Raw genomic sequence first — 21,734 nt, forward strand, 5'->3', positions numbered from 1 at the left:
AGACAACTTCTTTTAGGAGATTTTTTTTTTCTTTACTTGGCTTATTTATAAGCATTAAATTCTTGAAGGTTAAGCATCTTAAATTCTACAAACATTCGAGATATTTCTGTAGATCAATCCTTATCTAAAGAAGTTCTTGAATTCCTTGAACCTAAAGAAAGTCTAGTGCACTTTAGATGATTAATGGTTGCTTTCTATTTTAACATTATTCCACATTATGTTCTTATATCTTTAACAATTCATATTTTGTTGTCTTTCGCTCAATTCTTTGAGTTGAAATTGATGTATTTCTTTTTATGTATAAGTTGGTCAAGATCGTAGATTTAAAATATCGTACCATAGTATGTGTATAGCGATAGGTTTAAAACAATTCAATATATATATAAACAGATTACTCTCAACGATATGATATGATCTACTACTAATATATTATGAGAAGGGATCTAAATTTAGTTTTCAAGTGTGTTATATCTAATAATCTTTGAGTGAATGGCTATATTAACCGACACCCTTTTTTCCTTAAAACCATTTATCGCCATTCGCTCGCAAGCAAATGCATCCAACTTCATTTCATTTACATCAAAGAAATCACACCCAAATTGGAAGAGAATAATCGAGAATCACCAAAACCATCCACGATTCAATTACCCAAAAAAACATCATGCTGCTGCAGCCACCATTTCTCGGCCTCATCTGCCATCGCATTTGCAACCTCCGAACCACCGTCGCCGCTACCGACAAGACTTTCCAAGGTCCTCTTCACTTTGTTCAATCGCTTATAAAAACGAATGCGGCGAAGAACGACATCTCTGTCCATTTTGCCAGCAGATTTCAAGAGAACATGGCTCGAAACGGCGTCGTTGCGGCTGAGATCCGAATCTCCCGGATTCTCGGTCTCTGAGAAAGATGACGAAGCTTTGGAAATCACGAAAGCCATTTTCGTTTTGTGGAAGAGAGAGCTATTCAGCTTGTTGCAGAGAATTTGAGGGGTTTTTATAGAATCAAAGAAAGTGAAGACTTCAATTTGATTTAATGGATATCGATTTGTGTGTGATAAAATGCCAAAGGTTTATTTTCCTGTGGGTTTTGAGTGCCCCAAGGTTTTACAAAATCAGTGGGTCTTTGGTTACTTAACAAACTTAACCTAAATCTTTTTTCTTTTTGCTTCTCACGCAGCCATCCCTCTCGAAAGCTTGCATGTTTCAACAAAAGTTTCAATTGGATTTTCCATATTTTTCCCCAAAACTTGACAGACAAACAAAGCCTCGGGAATTTGTGATATCTAAAACCTTCACAAAATGTTTGTTCGTTGAATCAACAATTAAACAAGATTGATATTCGAGGGAAGAATTAATCAAAAAAATTGAATTGCGGACATGTAAGATGGAGGATATTAGTCGTTGGATTGTCGTTAATATTTACAAATAAAAATTTAATCTAAGTTAGCATTCTCTTTTTTCTTGTATAAAAATTATTGTTAAATAAACTAATTTTGATGTAATTTAAAATTAAAAAACTAGTTTTAATAAAACGAGATCGAAATGTTAATTTAGATATCTAAATTGAACCATTAAACAAAATAAACTAAAATATTTAAAGTATCATAATCTACCTACAATATTAAGATATACTATTATCTATATCTATTTATAGATATATAGTCTATTTTAATATATTATGTTTGAATTATATTTAATTATATTTTCAATATTTTTAGTAATTTTGTTATTTAAAATAATTTCATATGTAAATTTTATATTTTCCCCCTAATTAGGGTTTGCATTTTAATGTTTTTTTGCGAATGAGAAAGCAATTATGGTAGAGGGAAGGTTTTAGGGTTGAATCAAATTTGGAAGTTGCTAATTTTAGGAAGAAACCAACGAGAAAAATGAATCATAGTAAAATAATTAGTTCGACTGATTTGGTGATCTCCTGGAGCCAAATTTGATGATGACTAGAGGCAAATTTGAAAAAAAAAATTAGCTCCAACGTTCGAATTTCAAAGCTATACAAAATTGGAAGTATTTTTTCATATACATTTAACATTAGCAAATGGAATTAATAACAATCGACAATATCTACTACTTGAAAAACTTTCTCTAGTCTACTCTACAATCAACGTGGTAAAGTTTCCTCCATGAACGAGAGGAACTTTGTTCAGCATATTCTTTTCTGATACACATCTGTTTAAGCCATAACCGAAAATGGCCACATCAACAAGGTTTCATCATATATTTCAAAATTTGATGTCATTCATGTCAATCAACCGGTTTTGAAAATTACCTTTAAGATCTACACTACTTTTGAGATAACCTTCTCAACATTTTTATCATTGTGCAGCAGATAATCTGTTTTGATCATAAAAAATATACAGAGGACAGATATAGACCAGACAAAAAATTATTCCTTGTCGTTGTCAAGGAGAGTCAAGAGAAAACCACTTACAATCCGCCGTATGATAGGAATAGAGATATAACGGCACAACATACCATCAAGATACGCTAAAATACCGTTCAGCATAAACTTGCCAATTCCCATAGTCCAGACGAACTTACCTTTGGGTTTCTTGTCAGTTGGAACTAACGCAAGATCGGTTTTTTGACTATCAGATTTCGGTTCTTTGTTCCGAGGAATCCTGACTACAATCTGCTTGACACCCTTTCTCAGCATACGGATAGCAAAACTTACCAAGAGATGTTCACAGAGCGTTAGCAATGTAGGGCCAATCTTCCATTCCTGGATGATAGGTGCAGAAAACATTGGTCAGTAACTGGGTTTTATCTTCAAAGTTATATCAGATACAGCTTAAACTCTCCTGGGAAGTCTAGTCATACATTTGAATACCCAGTTACAGTTGCAGGAATAAAAAACAAAGCTAGAAAATGTAACAGCAAGAAAGTGGACAGTGGATAAGCTTACACTTTCACGTTGAAGACGTTGAAAAGGGCGACTACTCTTTCTCGAATCTTCTTTTAACAATGCTTTGCTAACAAGAAAATCTTTCACACGATTCACGATCTCATCAGTCAGACGAGTGTTTGGGGGAAGATTTTTTAGGGTAACCTGAATGCACACACAATATTATTTGAGTTCTGGAAGCTTAGTTAGTTATGAGGGTTATCAAATTAAAAGATTATAGCGCATCAGAAGAATTTATGGTCGTGGGAAGAAATTTTCTAGTGAATGATTCCTCAGTCGTCAACCGATATATAAAGAAAGAATTTCTTGATCAGCTACCAGACATACCTGATTGTTAACGACTCTAACTCTAAGGTATTCTTGTTTGTACAATGTATCCAGCATAGCTTGCAGGTATCCTTCAATATATAACTGCAGCCATAAAAAAAACAGGAGAACCGTTGTGCAACTATAAATAAACCATATTACCTATTAAATCCCCAACCTGAAGATAAAAGAAGTTATATTTATGCTTCTCTACAATATTACACTGCAATGATGTCAGTGATGTAATATTTTAATCTTACATTTACTACCACGTGTTACATATGGTTTTCCTTTCTATTTTGTTTTTTTTTCTCCAGCAAATTATACTTCATTAGACTTCTGTAGATGTCAATAATTACATGAAATTACATGAAGTTTTTTTTGCAAATAAATGTAACGATATTTTCACCCACGAACATAATTTAATATCTTCGACCAAAAGGTTAGACAGTTTGAATCCTCACCGCGCATGAATTGTACTTAACAAAAAGTTAATTAGTTGTAAAATTATCCTTGATTTTACTTTATTCTCATTATTATTCTTTTCTTTTATGCATTGAGCCGTTATATCCTATATAAGGCTGTATCTTATAATTTGATAATCGGAATACAAAATATTCTGTTTCATTCAAATCTACCATAACTAATGGTACAAATCAATTTATTTAGTGAGTAATTCATGTATTATATTGAGTTTAGTAATGAACATACAAAGAAAATAGCCAAGCTCGCTCAACCTTTGTGTACCTGACTGATATATGATACCATACTTATGTGTGTGCGTGTGTGTGGGTGTGGTATCATATATATATGTATGTATGAACATAACCCTTTTGTGCTCCTCCCAGTTCATCTGGTCGTTGGAAGTACCTTCAGTAGTTTGTGTCTCCGTTGGGTTTAAGTTTTACAATTTTACATCTCATTCTTTAGAAGAGTAAAAATCCATGGCATCTCCTATGACAAATCGTGCTTTGGAAACATACTAGAATAATGGCTCTTTGAACTCTAATCCCAATCTTTCGGAAGAAAATTAAAGCTAACAAACCCAAAGAATGGAGGAAGAAGAATCAGTTTGATAGAGTTGTGATTGAGGACGGGGATAGAATTGAGTGGGATATGAGGTTAACCATTGAAATTCTAGAGGCCCTAGGTTCAGCATTGTCAAATTCAAGAACATTTTTTCTATCCTCACCACCAATAAAACAGTGGATGGTACTGGCTTTCTTTTGTCATGGCAACTGACAAGGACCAGGATGCTTCAAGCAAAAATTTCCATGACATTTTGCCTTATCAAGCCAGCAAGAAAGTAGAACATGTGATTAGTTGAACAGAGAAGGAAGCGCATGGGCCATTTCCTTTAGGTGCCCAACCAGAGAGGGATGCAGTGAGCTCCTTCACTACTCTCCTACATACAAGACCATTTCTCTTGGCTTTTGGACAAAGATGACATTTTCTTTGTTGGATCCATGGTGGAATTTCTCTAGTCTAATACGCAATACTTGCTCACTCTCTCTGAAGAACATTCGGAAGTCTAAGCATCCCAAAAGCTGTCAGGTTTTCCTTTGGTGATTATCACTGGGAGGGCAACGAAGCTGATAAATTATAAGTGTAATTTCATCCATAATATAACAGAGAACTATATATCATGTTTCATGTGTGCACAATGAAATTTTAAAAAGATGTAAGGGTACCGTGTGATGATTGATTATGCGATTAAAGGGGAAAATAATCCAAAAACATCTCTTGAGAATTAAGCTATTTTCTTTAAAATATAAAAGAACTACGAACTGTATCAAGGTCTTCAATCAACTTGAAGTCATCCATATTGATAACGAGCAAGGAATACAACATTGACTAGTACACCACACACTTACCTCATCAACCCCTGGGCTTTGATCAAGTTTGATATCTCTCTGTGGGCCACCTTGCATCATTACACTCCCAAGTAAAGATGGTTCCATGGCTATCTTTAGTATTCCTTGGTGAAATCCACTCACCTTCAAAATGGCAGGAACAACCAAAGTTTTGATTTTTGATATATTACTTCAGGTTAGGTGAAACGTAGAGAGGAAAAAAAAAAAAAAAAAAAAAGAATAACAAATATACTTGAATGGAAAGATAATCTACCATTCCATTAAAACCACTTGCTTCTGCTCCCTTGAGAACAGAGTCTGAAATCTCAGTTATAGCAGCAAACATAACATTCGATCCAGCTGTCCTTAACTGTAAATCAGTTTAAATCCCATTAGATTTTATCATTTAGGTGTAATCAACATGTATGCCAAGATTATCAGACTCACAGTTTGTCCTAAATCTCCAAGATAGCGTTTGGTACCTGACCCCTTTTTCACATCAATAAATTTCTTGATAAACTTCAAAGTCCCTGCTCCCAATAGCCAAACAGCAATTGAACATTAATTCACACACATTGATAGAATCAGCTTCGATAATCAATGCAACTAACAATTGGAAAGATAAAAAAATGGTAGGTTCAATTTGAATTTGGAAAATAGTTATTTGCTTTACCTGGAAAACCCATAAACCCACGAGAGGGATCAAAAAAGACATCTAAGGAAGATGAAGACAAATCATCAAAGATGGAAATAAAATCTGGAGGGAGCAGTGAACTTCCTTTTGCGATATAGATAGCCCTCATGGCATACCTGGATCATTAAAATGTGACTTTAATTTTATTCAGCATATAAAAAATAAAATATAACCAAACAAAGATAAGTTCTGCTTACCATGAATAATGTTGAGCACATCTAAGAAATAATTCACGTACTGTGATCAAAGCATGAGTAACTAGAACACCATTGAGCTCAACAACCACATTTTTCATCGTAGGGATCTGCAAAGTAAGAACAAGGGCAAAAATCAACAAAGGCATGCGTGTAATAGTAGAAATGCTACAGATGTTAGAATGTGCAAGAGAAATGAGCGCACAAGTCTGTCAAGTCGCACACCTTTACTACACTATGCAGCAAGGTCCTCAGAGTCTCCTGTGTTGAACTGTAACTTGAATATGATTCATCAGGAAGGAAATTTGTAAAAATCTAAAAATATAAATAATTCAAATTATAATCAGCCTTCAGTTGAATATTTAGATTAAGCAAGGTAGAGACTAGAGAGAACATAAAGCCTGACCTTTATCGGGTGGATCTCAAAATGGTCAAAATAGTACTGCTGGCTCCCAGTTTTTGATTCCGCAAGAGATGTTCTCCAAAATGGAGCAATTCTCATTAAGGTCTCCTCGTCAAGGTTTAAATCAATTGGCTGTGAACATTAGCACTAACATAAGCAGAGATAGTCACACGGAAAAATTATGTTAAGACTAAGTTAAATACGGAAGTTAATCTTAATATGATAATTTAGAATTTTAAAATTTGTAGCAAATGAAACATTATATTAGAATCTATGGTATTAAGTTCAAATTCTTGTAATTCTATGTCTTCCTTTATTTTATTCATGAGGTGAACTTCAATAGTTACTAACATTTATGAGATAGGTGAGATTGTCACAAAAATAAATTAGTCATAAGTAGATTAAGATTTTTGAATTAGTGTAGTAATTTAATGAGCTTTATTATCTACACAAACTATTCACATGAATGAATACCGATATTTCCACTTCCGTCCAATCAAAATTACTGTCCTGGAAGACTTACTTTCTTGAGCAAGTGATTGTGGAGTCTATGTTTAGAACCTAATGTTTTATGGAACATGAATGTCATGAGTTAAAGATGAGCATAGTTGAGACTCTGATGTGACCATAAACGGCATTTTCAAGCAGCCCTACAGAAGCCATTTCTTCTTCTTCCTTTTTTTAATTTTTTTCTCTTTCCCCTCATAAACATTATTCATAATTCTTAATTCCCTGAAAGCTGAAACAAACAATCGTTCAGCATATGAGGACAACTAAAGGCCTGTGGTAATATGGCCAATGTTATAATGCTTAATATTACCTGCAGAACGACAGAGAAGTACTTCACTTGCTTGACTTGAAAGCTGGTAGAGTTCAGGACATACACAATTTTGAGAACACAATCATTTGAGTCACTGTAATCAAGTTGATGCCTACGAAGCATTGCAGCAAAAGTAGCTCCTTCTCTCTTCTCCTCCAATTTCAGTGACTGCACCAATTGAACGAATTAGCACTTGATCAAATTGTTAGAATAAATGGGTGGTTATTTGAATGACTTAGCAACTGCCAGGATAATGTCAGGTTAATGGAAATCAGTACCTGAATAGTAATCTGGTTATATTTCTGCTGCTCTGTGAACACAGAGTACAAACTAATGTCCTTGAGTTTAGCCGCTACAAGTGGCTTACATTCTGATGGCTCACTCCCATATCCCTCCTGAAATTATAATTATAAAAGGTCAAAGACATTAGTTTTCAAAAAAAAATATAACACATTTAAGATTTGTTGGTCAATCTAAGAAATCAATGAATCAATCTTCCACGCAACCATTTTCTTACCACAAAATAACATGTATATGCTCAATCCAGGAACTTGTTATGAATTTTATATATTCACACTTTCTAACACAATGAATGACTAGGAAAACAAAGCAAAACAAATTATGAGACATGGGTACCCATAACTACAATCACATGGAAGAACTGTGATACTCATGACACATGGTCGGATAGAAAAGATTGAAATTACGTTACAAATGAGCATTCTAGATATAAACAATGCATAGGAAAGATTCAGACTGGAAATTTTCCAGATCTACCGACTCCCTACTGTTCTTTTTTTTTTTTTAAATACAAGAAATGAAACTTTCCATTAGAAAAGGAAAAGAGACAAATGATCAAAAGATGCCAACTCAACTAGGGAGTGAACAAAGAGAAACAAAACATGGAAGAATTACCAGGGAAATAAATAAACCGATCATTCAATTATTCAGATGATTATATTCTTTCCTTTTTCAGTTTTAACTAGTTTTATTTCTTTTTTTGCTTTTCTATGATTTAAGGGCAATGTACATTTTTAGTCCTAGTTTGCGATTATGGTATTTGAGGTTAAAAGGCTAGTTCTAAATTGTCCACGAGTTAATTTAAATGTTAGTTGACTAATGGAAAAGTGACAGGTCATATTGATATAGCAAATTTTAATTGAGGTGGCTAATCTAACAACTGTCTAGTATTTTTCTAGTGACATTTCATTTTCATTTTTTTTCTCAACTCTTTCCCTTTCTCTGTTAACATGACCTTCCTCCCAAACCCATTTTTCCATTGGCCCCAGCTCAATCTCCATCTTCATTCACCTGTAGTTCCACATCCAGAAAATCTCAATCTGCACAATCAAATGCTTTTTTCTTTTGAGGACACAATTGTACAACTACAATCTATAGACTAGATCCTGTCCAATCCTCACAATCAAATGCTTTTTCAATGTCTATTTTAACAATACAACTCTTTCTTTCAATCAATATCCTTCCCCCACCTCATTTACAACTAGAAATTTGCCTACTTTAGAAGCTAGATATGATAGATGACATTACTTTTTTCACTCTTTCTGCTTATACTTCGCTAAGAATTTTATAAATGTAAACAATTTAAATTGATTGGTCTGAAACCCTTTACTGACACAATCAATTGCTTCTTCTGAATCAGATATATGAAGTTTTCTGGTGGATGTGGAATTCTTTAAACAAACATAAGAAATTTTCTTTCAAATACTGCCAAAGCTTCATAAGAAAATCAATTTTGAAAGAGTAGAGATGCTTATAGATTAATGAGGTGGTGGAATAGTATAGATAAAAAGAAATGAGACGAGACAAATATTCTTAGAGAGAGAGAGAGAGAGAGAGAGAGCTTTCAAGTTCAAAATTCAGAGTACAGTTTTAATGAGACAAAATGCACAAAAAAGAAAAAAAAAAAAAGAATCAATAAGCCAACTTAGATAATATTCTATAAAATCAAAGCACAACACCAACCACTTAACCAAATTTGAGGTATAACATATTTGAACTTTGTAAACGAACACTTGAGATGGAATGGTTTAGGGAGAGAAGAAGACTGACCTGCCTCCAACATTCAAGTAAGTGAACTGCGACATTAGAAATTCTGAGTTGAAATTTTTGTGAAGATGAAATCACTGAATCTCCTTTGTGACAATCAGATTTCACACAAATACGTAGAACCCTGGTTGGACCATCGGCATATATTTCGTACCCAACCTTCATAATCTCCGGATCACTAAAGTTTCTAGATATTTGACTTGTCAAGCCTCCTGGTAGCCTAGACTTAAATAAAGGTTTCCATGTGCGCAACTTGTCCAAGTTAATTTCACGAAGGCTCTCTACGAGTAAGTTCAACAGCAAAAAGTCAAGTACCACCCAATGTCAAAATGGAAAAGTGTGTACTTTTTTATGTATTTAAACCTTTTCTTATTTTCTGTTTCTCTTTTTTATCCTACATGAAGAATGATGAAGGAAGCACAATCCCCGTCTAATTTAACCTAAGTAGCAAGTCATTGATTGTTTAGTAGAGCCGTAGAGATAAATATCTAATAATTGTTTTCTGAATCTAATTTAACCTATCTAGCAAGTCATTGGAAATTCACAGAAAGCAGGTGCTGGAATTTCTATATTTATATATATATATTTTTAGGAGGAAACAAGTCTCTATTATTAATAATTAAATAAAGAGAAACAAAAGCTCATAGTACAAAAAGATTATACAATTAGCAAAAAGAGAGAGACGGGTCGGCAGACGCACCCAGACATCTCAACTAGATTGACACCCCATTAACCCCTTCATCATGTTCTATATAAATAATAATCGTCAAACATTTATCCTTTGTTGCCTCTATTCTTTCCATATGTAAAAGGTCTTTCCCGAAGACCTAAATTGCACATATTTAATGGGAAAATGCTATTATTCCCTGCAAAATTAACAGCAGAGAACTCTTCTCAAAAAGAGAGAGAAATAATAAAATGTATGTTTATATTCATTTCTTCATAGCATTGATAGCAATCAACAACCAAACCAGTACCAAGAACAGAGATATAGACCTTGAAAGGAAAATATATTTCACAAGTACCGTAAATTTGAACAACAGTACCGTCAATTTTGACTACTAGCTCATGTGGATGAGTCAGGTCATCCCAAACATAGTCAACGCTACATCCAGATCCTAGGACCTCTGGCTCCTCGGAATCCTGTAAATTATTATATTATTAATAGAAAAGAATACCAACATTATATCGTAGTTCACATCCACCACTAATTGCTGAGAAAGGAAAATGGAAAAGCAGAACAACCTTCTGATAGTATGTAATAGAAGAGTTGAGCAAACGATTCTCAATCCTGTATGGAAGGTTGGTATTTGGTGGTTTATGGAAGTGTAAATTTAATGTTGAACCTTCTTCCACCACATGAACTGCAGCAAATTCAACTTTAGCCTCTTGCTGCTTTCTGAATTTCAGGTAAAATCGTCCCAATGAAGCAATGCATATTGGGCCAGACCAACTTAAATCAGAGCCAGTCAGGTAGAACTTAATAAATTTTGATGAATCATCCATAGATTTTGAATGCTTCTGAACAATTTTTTCAACTAGACTGAATCCTCTACGCTTCTGGATTCCCTCCTGCAGTTTTAGTGTTACTTTCTGTTTACTCTCTACTTGGATTGGGCTTTCTTCATCACTCTTCATGTAGGATCAAAAGCGAAACAAAAAGAAGAAAGGGTTTAAATACATAAAAAATAACAGTGACCAGATTGCTGAAGAAAAGGTAGCTAAAAAATGAAGAACGAATTACAAACCTGTAAATAACACTGACGAACAGTAATATTTTCTTTTGATTCATTAATCACTACATATCGTGGGACTATAGTAACAAGTTGGGATGGAAAAACCGTATTTCTCAACAGTGAACCCAATGAAACACCAAGTTTGATATAAGATACTACGCCATCTCCTTGAGTTTGCAAGCTTAATTCTGTGAAGCCAGATAGAGCGTCCAAGTCAAGTAGTGATTCAGATGTATAATTTTCCGACTCTACAAACACCTTCTTGGACCTGTAAGTGTAAGATATTATAGTGATGGTGTTAAAAAAATGGAATTTTAGAAGACTAAACTTTGTTGATGTGAGACTGAGGAAATAAAAGAGAAAAGAATTAGGGAAAAATTCCATTATACTTCCTAGTAATGATTCATCTTACTTTAAGAACCATGAACGACTGGAGTATGCAGGCAAAGTTATTCCTAAATGTGGAGGACAGGAACCATTCTCTTCTACATCCCTGCATACATCCATGACATTCATTTGTTACAGAATATGCCAAAGGTATGCACAGGCTGTAAAACAATGCACGTAATTCATGAACAATTTTTAGATGCACCTGTAATGGATCTTATTGGAAGTAAGAAAATGCAGCTTAAAATTTGTGTCATTCTTCAGTGTATACGGTGTAAAAAGAGTTGCCTGCAATTCAAAATGCATTAGGTTATCTGGAGATCAAAATACATCAGGTTTCCTACATGAGGCATAATGTAAATAGTTTCTGGGTCGGAGCTGTAGCAAAATTTGAGCTCGTAACATATCTAAGTATTCAATATGTACCTTATTGTTTGAAAAACAAAGCAAAATGTGATATTAACATAACCTCTAATATGCCTCTATCGCCACGAGCCAATCTTAAGGAAGCAAAGTACTTCCCACCACCAAAATCAAGATTGATGTCTATGTATTGGACTTTACTTTTCTGTTTCAGTAACTTCTTCATAAAATCACCACTATCCACTGGTTTGCAGGTTGAATTTATTTCAGTTAAAGTAACAGTAAAAAGAATAATGGCAGGGTTCACGTAGAAATCAGCTTTTGATTTAGATGATACAGTTGCTCCGGATCCTATAAGTGAATTCTCATTTATGGTGCTAGGATCTGCAATATGATCAAGTGACAGGTTAAGTCATTTTAAACTATCCAAATGGAAAACCATTTTCAACTTTACCTGTCCCAGTTAAAAGCACATGTATATTTGAATACAAGGAATTGAACACCCGTACGGTAGGAAGAAGAAAAATTTGTTTCTGCACTTGTAGCACATCAGATGAATGGCTGTTATCAGACCTATTGCCAGATTCATCAGGCAGCATTATATGCACATCCTTACCAATGCACTGAATCAGAAAGTGCAAGTAGTCTTCACGTCCATCATCAACTAACAGCTTACAACTTGCTGTGCTGAAGGAGTACTTCTCCAACCCAACCATTAAAGCCTTTCTGACTTTGTAGCTTAACTTATCAAAAATTCCAGACAAATGGACTGCCTTTTCCCCCTTAAAATCATCTGACCAGTCAACTGACCTTGAATTCTTAAAAATCATCAATTCCTCATGCAACATTGGTCTAAACGAAAGAAGGAAGTTTCCTGAAACGTTTTGAATCCATCATCAATTTCAGAACAAGGTAAAATGAAGGGAGAATCAAAATGTAATGCAGTTTGATTCTATTTACCAAGACCAACGTAAAAATGGATGGTTTCTAGCATTGAGGGCAGGCTTCACATACATAAGGCTAGACTTCTGGTCCATCATGGATGTTTGGATCTTTTATTCATATAGGTTAAGAGAAAAAGAGGAATACATTTTTTATTCGTGTTATTTTTTTGAAACAAAAAAAAAAGCCTCTTCATTAAGATAATGAAATGAGACTAATGCCTAATACACAATATAATACTAATTTGTACCTACCAAAAATAAAAGAGACTAATGCTCGACGATACAATAACCTTCAAGACGATAGATAAATTACGAAACTACAAAAGGAAAAGAAACACCATTGAGATACAAAAAAGAGAAGATACCGAAAGCAAACCAGCTCCTGAAAAGAAACCAAAACTAGATAGCACATAAGCTATAAAGCCAAAACCAACGAAAGTCCAATGAGCAGACGAGGTAAGAAGTCCAATTAGGCTGAAAGTGTGAGGATCGAACCACAAATCATGCCAACTCTTAAACTGCCACTTCTAAGTTTTTTTTTTTTTAAAGGAGACAGGTCTCAAATTTTATTATAAAAACGAGATTAATGCTCAAAGTACAAGAGAATGAATTATTCCGAGAGCACACAAATAGATAGACTGAGGATCAGCACACACACCCAAAAATACCCCTCTTTAACTGAAAGAGTCTTCAAAGATGCCCATAAGAGTTTATTGTGATAACAAGGCTTCCATTGCTATTACTCATAATCCAGTTCTAGATGATAGGACAAAGATGATAGGACAAACTACATTAAAGTTGACAAGCATTTCACAAAGGAGAAGGTTGATGCAGATGTAATATGAGATCTTCCTATGATAGAACAAACAACGAAAATGCTAACTAAAGGTCTTTCAAAAAGACAATTTGATAAATGTATCAGCAAGCTGGCCAAGGATGATGTCTACAAGCCAACTTGAGGGGAGTGTCGAATTTCCTTTTATCTTGTAATATTATTTTTTATTTATATCTATATTTTTTCCTTATTTATTTTTTCCTTTATTTGTTGTTGGACTTTCTCAATATAAGAAGACCTTGTATTTGGTTCAATAAACCGAGAAATAATATTACATTATTTTTACTTCCCATTTTTAAGTTGGTATCAGAGTACGTTACTTCAGGACGTCCTAGGTTCAAGCTCCTGTAATATTATTTCCTCCCCAATTAATATACATTTTCACTTGTCAGACCTTCATATTTTGAGCCCACAAGTAAGGGGGAGCGTTAGATATCATATTAAGTTTGCCTTCACCTATAAACTTAAGCTTTTGGGTCAATTAGTGATTTAAGACGCCCTCATCATCTCCTCCAAATAAATTGCCGCTTCTAAGTTACAACTACTAGGAGAAAAATGTGACATCATAAGGACAAAGCAGTAGGACCTAGGCACCTAAACCGTAGAAATCTGCAAAACAAGCTCAATTTCAAGACAAAACCACCAAGATATGCTATTAACTGGAGAGGAACGAGGAAGTGATTTCACCTAAAAACCGAAGATTTCCATGTAAGCAAAGAATTTGACGGGAGTTATAGGTAACAAATCTACATCTGGAACTTAGCTAGTTATAGCAGCTCCTACTCCATTGATTCTTTAATCAACTATGAATTTGAATATACCTCCTACCGAAATGTTCGGCAAAATAAATGGAAAACAAAAAAATAGAAGCAAGTACTCACAAAGTACATAGCAACTATTTAGCTTTAGAAAGTAAATGAACTGTAAATTCAATTTCTTCTTGCATCTGACTTTTGGAACCCCAAAATCCAGTTAAACTAAAATTTTAATCCAAGAAATTTACACCGAGATAGTATCAATCACCATAGAGGCCTCCTATTGTGAAAGACAGCTTGTCATTTCGTGCACTTGAAATCACCATAAAATATTCAAGGTTGTTATTATTATTATTATCGTTCTTTCACATGGACATAGAAAGAATACGTAATAAATGAAACAGCATAATGATGAAAAACTATCTTGGAATAAATCTCATTAGATTAGGCTTACCACATACCAACACTTAAAGAGTTTAATGCTTTTCTTGATCCACCAGACAAATTTAAAGCATCAAACATTGCCATTGAATCATCAATCACATCTTCAGATTTTAGCAACACAGAAGCACATTCATCTTCATTTGGTTGGTTTCGTCGAAATCGAAGTTCCATGGTTAGTCCACTTTCATTACGTATTCTTGTCATAGGGGAAATCACAATGGACAAACCATCCTGCAAAGTAGAGGGACAACATAAGGGTTGTTATAGTGAAGTCATTTTCAAGAATTGTGAACTCAATTGAAACAATTTATTACAAAGTGATGCAAATTACCTCGGGATGATGAGAAATGTCAACCACAATAAGCGGCCCTGGATAAGTTTTGGAATCTATAGAAATGAAAAGTGGACATGAACACCCTCAGCAGCATCGCCAAGAAAATTGCCTCAAATTAGCAATAAACTAAGAATATGAAAATCAAATTTTCGTTTGAAATTGAGTAGCAATCATATTGTAAAAGTGTTTTAAAATGTCTTTCACCTCTTTTTTTTTTTCATTAAGAAAATAAGTATGATCATCAATAAAAATAACAAACCGTCCTTTTCCACTATGAGTTGTAATTTTAGGACCCCAAGCATCAGTATCAATAAAAGTAACTTAAGATAAACGAGGATGGTACCAATTGACCCACAAGCTTAAGCTTATGAGTGAAAGACAAATTTAATTATATATTATTTTCTCCATTGATCTAGTTGATCCCTTCCCTCCTTTAACTTTGGTCTTTATGGTTGTTTGGTTGCATTATCAGTTTTTCCAGAATTGCAACTTGATATGAACCACCAGAAAAATTTATTGTCAATGATTTAGGGGAGCTTGGGCTTGAAACTTTCCACCCTATTGTAGCCCACTCAATGTTTGGGCATCCCATGATAATAATTGAAGTTTCCAATTACTATAACTCACAATTAGCTACAATAAAACCATTTGAAAACTTTCATCGTCTATATAGTGTCTACTGTTTTGAAAGCATATTACCTTATAGGTTATAACTATGTCCTCTATATTTCTATTCATTTTCTTATTTTTAAAGAGTTCTTGTATATGACCTAAGTTGTATTTTCTTGAAATATAAAGAATATTATATTTATCTGAAAAACACAATAATAAGCAAACAAGTCGATTACCAGTAATAAAAAATTAAGAAATTTGAGAATACCTTTCAAAGATTTTATTCTTGTTTTCCAAGCAAATGTTTGGGCCTGTAACTTGCTAATATGGATAGGAGTTGTAAAATTTTCAGTTACACAAAGTTGAAATGAAATAACTGGTCCACTCTCAAGAGATTGGTCTGGTGATCCTGGGTGCCTTGTAAACATGAAATACCCCGAGATAATTAAACTCAAACAATGACAAACAAACAAAAGAACCTATATAACTATATGAACTATCGCAATGGAAACAGATACTGCAAGAGACTGGTAGCTGACAACTACAATCATATGTCGAAGTGTTCTAAGTCAAATACATAATACATACTAGTTTTTCGTGAAGCAACAAATGCCCAGCTAATGTAACAATTGAATCCTTTTTCTCACTTGTGATAATTTTTGGAGGTAGTTAATTGTTTCAAAAATGCCGACTGAGTTTTGATTTTGATGCACAAGGAATGCTGTTGTTACTATATTTGTTTCCGGCCATTGCTACTAGAGGCTTCTAAAGTGCCTTCGGTTGCTTGTTATTCTGAGTTTATTGATAAAATCCTTTCCAACATCCTTTTCCTTTCCACAGGCATTAAGATTTTGAAATCACCATTGAACATCAAGAATTTTGTATCCTTTTTTAAAAAAATAAAATAAAATAACTGGAAAATAGAAAATTTAATCTTTATTTTTTACAAAAAAATGTTTCCATCGATGAAATGAAAGGAGAGACAAATGCTCAATAGATACAAAACTCTACATAGGAGACAGAAAAATAAACAAGAAGCAAACCATTCAACCAAAACATAATTAAAACAATTCCATAAGCAGAAAATTACACAACAAAATGAACAAAGCAATCATCAGCCTTCGAATCCTAAGAAGTTTACCAATCTACTATCTCGCTCCGTGGATCTGATGTTCAATCTATTAAAGAGGTATCCAAACCCCATCCCCTAAAGAAGATTTATCTTCTTCCGAAGATGACAAGGAATCAGTGGTAGGTGTGAGCAGTGAAGAAGGAGAAGTTCCTTTGGAAGAACCATCGTAACAGGAGTTCCTTTCAAAGGATATATTTGCCGGGCCTACAATTGTATTTGTTAGAGATATAATATTAAATTTACTTTCGCATATTGATCCAAAAGCTTAAGCTATAACTTAAGTTGATGGGTGAAAACAAATTCAATATTATATCATCTAACATTCTGCTTGACTTGTGGACTTGAAATATGTAGAAAACTCAGTATGTAAAAATCAATATTGATTAGAGAGGAACTAACATTGCATGGATTTGAACAAAGGATCTCCTGCTTCAATACCATTGATTCACCGATCGACCCAAAAGCTTCAACTAATAGGTGAAGGTAAATTATATCTTCCAGAGATATTTTTTGCAAGTGAAGACATTGGTTCTAAATTCATTTTGTTGCAACTACTCCAATGTCTTCTTTGATTCCTGACAAATTCGCTTTTATTGTTAATGGCTTGCAGTCTTTAGTTCTTACCAATCCCTTCTAGTTCTCCAGGAGCTACAGTTTAAGGGTGTTCACCTAGTTTGTTTAGATTATATAAATTTTTTATGAATTGTTCTAGGTGTTTTGAGTTTTTTCTCAAGTCCCATCTACATTAGGGTCATTCTACCACAAAGATTCTTCTTCATTTTGATTCTAGCTTCACGTTTGTAAAATCGAGTGTCTCTGAGGCTATGTGTTTGAGTCCCCCAAAATGGTCTCCAATAACCCCAAAAATTCTCCAGCACCAATAGTCCAAAGGTAGAGTTTTTACTTTCAACCATCCACCAAATCCTTTCATGGTTATCGGCAGGAAACGCTCGGTTTCCATTTCGGTTGTGCTTGAGTTTGTCCGATTGTTCAAATTTGAGATGAAATGAACCCAAGTGCTGCCATAAACCATCTCCTCTGATTTAGTCCATGATTGAGCCTTGGTCAAGACTAATGAGAGCGTTCTCATCAAACAGGGGGTTTATAACAATCTTAGTTTGAAATAAAGATTCCAATACTTTACGTATTTCTCTCCAGTCGTTGAACACAAATAGCTTAGTAACTATCCAGAGCTGATCGAACTTGGTTTGAGCGACTTCCAGGTTCTTAATCACCCACTGCTTCTGATTTTCTGCCTTTGATGCTGGGGGAGAAGGGGGATGACCAGCCGTGAGCTGTCTTTTCCTCTGTCCCACGGCCTCGCTGACTTCCTCTATTTCACTCTTAGATACTGAATTGTTTGAACCATTGGATTTAACCTTCTCTACAAAGCTCAGTTTGTCTGCCAATAGCTAGGGGGTTCTTGGAGATATTGCCTGAGTACTGCTTGACATACTTCTCTTTTTCTATGAATTTATTCAGCATATTACAAAAAGACATCCAGCCCTGCTGTTTTCTCCTGATCACACTCTTTAATTGGAATGACCCCTGAATAAGGCCAATAATCACAGCTTAAGACCCAGCTGATCTTTGCTTTGAACTTCGAAATCTTCAATCTTCCTCTGTTAATTTCGTCAAATTTTTTAAAATAGCTATCAACTGGTCCTCCTAGTAAATCTGATATTGCTGTCAAAATCCATTGGAGATGGTATTCAGAAACTGATAGAATTCTGCAGAATCTTCCCCTTTCCAAATGCAATAGTGAGACTGGCTTACTTTGCAGCTAACTACCTCCCTTTGATGTTTTGAAGCTCCCCGGAGGAGACTGGAAGGAAACACCAGCAACCACATAGGGGACAGGAGAGAGGAGAGAGGAGAGAGGGGAGAGAGAACTTACCTCACTTTTGTTCCCAATAACAACAATAGTCTTTTTTCCATTATATCTTTGAAATTTGTTTCCATTTCAAGAAAACAAAAGCTGAACTAGATGAAAAATTCCATCTTTAGTATTTTCCAACCTGTTTTATGACTCAAATATAGTGACTCCATACCATTACTACGAACACGAGAGGAAACAACAATTTGAACCCATATGTTTAGGCCCCATGTTAAATCACAGTTAGATCCAAAAGTTTAAATAAATAGGTTAGAAAAAGATTCAAGTGCGCGGAATAAGAGCTAACAAGTAAGTATATGCTAATTAAAGTACCTCAGAGAGATGAAAGCATGCTGAAATTTTCCTATTGTCAGATTCTTCTTGTTGTCAAATTGACAATGAAGATCGACCCCAAATTGATTTTCTACCTGTCATATAAATGCAGATGAAAATGCAGGCCAGTCTATTCTTTGTATAACTTGTGTAGATTCACATATAATTTTTGTCTATCAATGATTATATCAGTTCTTCCCTCCAATTGGATCTATCAAATTTCCTATTAGACAAGAATTTCTACAAGTTCCACCCCATCAATCATCTTATTGAATTTTTCATAACAATTAACATCATGAAAAGCAAACCTTGCAACAGTTTGGACGAATGATGGAACTTCTCACGGCATAAGGACCAGCCAAGTTTAGTTTCCCAATGACAAAGAGCACTACATCCAGCGAGGTCTCATTTAAGGATATGTCCAACTACCAATATACCACAAAAGCATATCAGTGAGGTGTGTAATGAAAAAACAATGGGTTAACTGCAGAGTCAAGAAACTGCTTAAATTCAATGACAGTCACCGTTTCCTGAAAGAAAAAGATAATACCTCCTTCATTCTACAATAAATATGCACAGGAACCCCATGCAAAATTGTTTCTGTGCTACTGCTTTTAGCACTGAAACGGTAATAAAGGCAAAAGTCAACTGGGCTAAGAATCCATTGCCTGCATTACAATTCAAGAAAATATTATGAAAAAGAATAGAAATTAAACTAAAGGGAATGGGCAAAAGATAGATCTTCAAATGGCCTAGCATCAAGGTAACAACATTCTTCCACCCAGCACAAGTTCTCACCATAAGTATCTTCGGGCATCAAAATAATGTAATTCAGCAGTGGATGTGCAAAGAACCCTGGTTTTATTTGATGAAATTTGTAGGGTCAGTTTCATATTACTGAGACAACCACAAATGAGAGGCAATATGTCACTCGTGTCAGATATGTCATGAACAATGGTGAGAGAGAAATAACTTGAAATATCTATTATTGGAAACGTCTCCTTAGTTCCAGATAATCTCTCATCCAGGTTTGAATTTTGTTCATGACTGGTTCCAGTGGTTCCAGTGGTCCCAGTAAGATAATCAGTAACACCATGAACGGTAGGAAAATCACGAATAATTTTAAACTTAAAAGGATTTCCAGGTTTTCTGACAAACTCTGGAAACCCATCAACAAAGGCAATACCACAGTCATTGTTCTTGTTCACTAGATAAAAACTTCTTTTAGAAAAATGGTTGTATGCTTCCCAGTCGGTATCACCATTTTGACCTCTAGGAGTCGAAGAAAATATTCTCCATAGTGTCGTATCCCTATCATCAGTGCCAGATATGTTTACAACTCCAGATTGAGGACAACAGTTCAGCCTTAATTGTTTGCCTGCAGCATTCTTTGCATACAATGATATCAAGGAGAACCAAACCGATGACGAGGATATCCTCCTTTTCTTGTATTCAACCTGCAAGCTCATAGTGATATGCCAAGTTTAGGGAACAAATATGGTCACTCAAATGAAAAGGAAAGTCATAGAACACAAATACAGAAGTAAATGAGAAAAATGAGAACCTATATTTTTTTTCAAAGAACGCACTTTTCAATGAAATAATGAAAAAGACAAAGGTCATTAGTCCAACACAAATCTATTCAAGTAAGGTCATTAGTCCAATCAACAATATTGTACTTGTTTCCCTCAGAGTTTAAACCTTCAAAAAACAGAAAATTATAAGAGAATTCTCAAATACTATTCTATTGTATTCACTAAGCTCATACAACATTCATAAGAAAGCTCAGATGCTCATTTAAGAAGAAGGAAGATGAGACGGCCCCCTTTTGGTCCACTCAAACCACATTCTCCAAATGGAAAAGGGGAGATGTGATATCTCCATCATTGTCATCGTTGTGCCTCCATCTTAGTATTCATGGGTTTTCTGCTTCATTTTTTGTGGATTTTCACCCTCTTTGCTTGTCGTTGACCTTTCTTCTCCATTGTCAAGCTTGTGGGTAACCACAAATTTAAATATATATCACTAACACTCCCCCTCACTTGTGGGCTTAAAATATTTGAAAGCCCAACCAGTGGAAACTAATTTTAATTGAAGAGGAAACAATAATGCAGGGATTTGAATACGAGGAGGTCCTTGACCACCTGCTCTTATACTATATTAAATCACCAATGGACCCAAAAACTTAAATTTAGATTCTTGTATTGCTTTAAGCACTAGTTAGGTACAAGGTTAAAGGCTTTTTGCATTGTTCAATTTCGCTTCTCTTATAAGGGCTGTGATTTTTTGTACTTTCCTTTGTAAAGGTTGTTTGTTAGTCTCGGTTCACTCAATACTGACATTAGTTTGTAGGAAATGATGAGGGCACTATGGAAGTGCCAACCTAGTTTAGATGTCTGGGGCGCCTCTTGATCCTTTAGTTTTTGCTTACGGCTCTTTGTGTAACTCTTCTGTACTTTGAGCATTAGTCTACTTCTGGTATGGAGACTTTTTCTAAAAAAAAGAAGAAACAAGGATTCTTGAGGTTGTTCTAATAATTGCGTTTTTTGCATCTGGCATGGAGACTTGTAAAAAGAAAAGGAAACAAGGCTTTTCATTGAGAAAATTAATGCTCAAATTACAAAGAGACATAGTAAGCAAATAAAGCAATTACAACCAACAAAGCATTCTTAAAGATGAATCAAAATATTTTAGCCGTGAACAATCAAGGTCAAGGCCAAAGTTCTT

At 34.6% G+C, this 21,734-nt stretch overlaps 1 protein-coding gene across 10 annotated transcripts in view; it reads right to left on the bottom strand.

Annotated features, from left to right (window-relative positions):
• Positions 1 to 2,230: 2,230 nt before the first annotated feature.
• The window catches only part of LOC103484730 (uncharacterized), a 31,464-nt gene continuing 11,960 nt past the window's right edge, over positions 2,231 to 21,734 (bottom strand). Inside the window, exons 10-36 of one of the 10 annotated variants that reach the window (XM_008441967.3) lie at positions 19,806 to 20,464; positions 19,558 to 19,675; positions 19,316 to 19,432; positions 19,008 to 19,102; positions 15,935 to 16,083; positions 15,052 to 15,107; positions 14,738 to 14,951; positions 12,197 to 12,616; positions 11,849 to 12,126; positions 11,585 to 11,667; positions 11,405 to 11,485; positions 11,005 to 11,260; positions 10,502 to 10,888; positions 10,282 to 10,399; positions 9,260 to 9,537; positions 7,468 to 7,584; positions 7,190 to 7,357; positions 6,373 to 6,501; positions 6,192 to 6,281; positions 5,970 to 6,076; positions 5,752 to 5,888; positions 5,526 to 5,608; positions 5,353 to 5,448; positions 5,100 to 5,222; positions 3,247 to 3,330; positions 2,920 to 3,063; positions 2,231 to 2,736 (exon numbers count right to left, since the gene is read on the bottom strand). In XM_008441967.3, coding sequence (XP_008440189.1) covers positions 2,401 to 2,736; positions 2,920 to 3,063; positions 3,247 to 3,330; positions 5,100 to 5,222; positions 5,353 to 5,448; positions 5,526 to 5,608; positions 5,752 to 5,888; positions 5,970 to 6,076; positions 6,192 to 6,281; positions 6,373 to 6,501; positions 7,190 to 7,357; positions 7,468 to 7,584; positions 9,260 to 9,537; positions 10,282 to 10,399; positions 10,502 to 10,888; positions 11,005 to 11,260; positions 11,405 to 11,485; positions 11,585 to 11,667; positions 11,849 to 12,126; positions 12,197 to 12,616; positions 14,738 to 14,951; positions 15,052 to 15,107; positions 15,935 to 16,083; positions 19,008 to 19,102; positions 19,316 to 19,432; positions 19,558 to 19,675; positions 19,806 to 20,464 — 4,923 coding nt within the window. In that variant the 3' untranslated portion in view covers positions 2,231 to 2,400. Of the gene's footprint in view, positions 2,737 to 2,919; positions 3,064 to 3,246; positions 3,331 to 5,099; positions 5,223 to 5,352; positions 5,449 to 5,525; positions 5,609 to 5,751; positions 5,889 to 5,969; positions 6,077 to 6,191; positions 6,282 to 6,372; positions 6,502 to 7,189; positions 7,358 to 7,467; positions 7,585 to 9,259; positions 9,538 to 9,956; positions 10,123 to 10,252; positions 10,400 to 10,501; positions 10,889 to 11,004; positions 11,261 to 11,404; positions 11,486 to 11,584; positions 11,668 to 11,848; positions 12,127 to 12,196; positions 12,617 to 14,737; positions 14,952 to 15,051; positions 15,108 to 15,934; positions 16,084 to 19,007; positions 19,103 to 19,315; positions 19,433 to 19,557; positions 19,676 to 19,805; positions 20,465 to 21,734 lie in introns of those variants that run through there. The other 9 variants (XM_008441968.3, XR_007823111.1, XR_007823112.1 and 6 more) reach the window with 9 other exon arrangements.

This window comes from Cucumis melo, chromosome 8 (genome assembly GCF_025177605.1).
Source record: "Cucumis melo cultivar AY chromosome 8, USDA_Cmelo_AY_1.0, whole genome shotgun sequence".
NCBI classification, from domain to species: Eukaryota; Viridiplantae; Streptophyta; class Magnoliopsida; order Cucurbitales; family Cucurbitaceae; genus Cucumis; species Cucumis melo.